This window comes from Priapulus caudatus, unplaced genomic scaffold, assembly GCF_000485595.1.
Source record: "Priapulus caudatus unplaced genomic scaffold, Priapulus_caudatus-5.0.1 Scaffold876, whole genome shotgun sequence".
Classification (NCBI taxonomy): Eukaryota; Metazoa; Priapulida; class Priapulimorpha; order Priapulimorphida; family Priapulidae; genus Priapulus; species Priapulus caudatus.
Window position 1 is genome coordinate 112,261 of NW_014577937.1, and position 1,400 is coordinate 113,660.

Sequence of the window (1,400 nt, forward strand, 5' to 3'; positions counted from 1 at the left end):
TCAGACAGCGCATGGTGTGAGATATAGCACGTCAGATATCACATGGGGTAAGAGATAGCACCTCAGACAGCGCATGGTGTGAGATATAGCACGTCAGATATCACATGGGGTAAGAGATAGCACCTCAGACAGCGCATGGTGTGAGATATAGCACGTCAGATATCACATGGTGTAAGAGATAGTACCTCAGACAGCGCATGGTGTGAGAGACAGTATGTCACAGATGAGTGATAGAGTGATCACACGTGAGAGATAGTGTGTCAGATGTTCTGCGGTGTAAGAGATAGCGCATCAGACATCACACGGTGAGAGAGACATCAGATGTCGAGAGCTTACGTATGCTGAGTACTTGAGTCCAGGCTTGAAGTATTGCGACCCCTCCCACTCCAGTTTCACGTCGTGCTGATAGACGGGCGCCGACGCAGCTCCCTTGAGCGAGATACCTGCGGGACACGCACACGTGGTCAGTCTCAAAATCTTCCAGGGAGGAGATGAGTTCGATTTCTCAGGGGTCGAATTTAGTTTGGGGCAAGGCAAGCGTTGGATTTGGTTTAATCGAAAATTTTAGGGGGTGTCACGGGAACTTGGAGAGACCCCAGAGCAAACACTTTCGCCAGAGAATGTAAATTAGGCCAGCTTATAGTTCTTTTTAATGCAGGAAAACGTTTGGATACATGCGTCGACGCGCGTACACGGAAAAAACATCGTGGTGACGTCGGCGTTCCGCGTATCGACGCGCGGGTACGTACCTGTTAGAGCTTCGGTCACAGTGGCTTCGAAGGATAGCGGCTGCCAGAGACGCTGCTCTCCCAGCTCCAGTTCAAAGCTGAAGTCTGCCTTGCCATTTGCACCGAGCTGCAAGAGGACGAAATCCCGGCCAAGAAAAAAAATCACTACAGCAATGCTATCTGTTGGACATATATTAAAGCATAGACACCTGTAGAGAAAACGCTACAAACCCAATATATATATATATATATATGACAAACAAAGGTGCTTCACTACTCATTTCACCGCATATTTAATATTAAATTTTTACGACGTCACCTTGTATTAAACAATGCGAACTATGAACTATACTTTTCGTGCACAAACATATACGCTCAATGTATAAATACATCTCATGTCAGATCTTGAAGCTACTCTGTTTCATGTATACGATTTTGGATCGCTTAAATTTACAGGTATGAAGAGCACAGCACACAGCACACCTGGATAGGTGTGATCAACAGGTGTCAGGATTAAAGTGATTACATCACCGTAAATAGTTTAAAAAAAAAACTTTTCCATAAAATATAAGTAATTCTGTTCACTTTTTATGGTTAAATTGCTGCATTATACTTCATATTTTACTATATTGTTCGATGTGAACATACACTCGTGACGCATACATAGCCCAT

The 1,400-nt window shown here is 44.1% G+C and overlaps 1 protein-coding gene across 1 annotated transcript in view; it reads right to left on the reverse strand.

The window, feature by feature from the left end:
* Positions 1–1,400, reverse strand: part of LOC106814143 (CD109 antigen-like) — a 13,885-nt gene that overhangs the window by 10,371 nt on the left and 2,114 nt on the right. Inside the window, exons 5-6 of the mRNA XM_014818434.1 lie at positions 750–855; positions 337–443 (exon numbers count right to left, since the gene is read on the reverse strand). Of these exons, the coding sequence (XP_014673920.1) occupies positions 337–443; positions 750–855 (213 nt within the window). The remainder of the gene's footprint in view (positions 1–336; positions 444–749; positions 856–1,400) is intronic.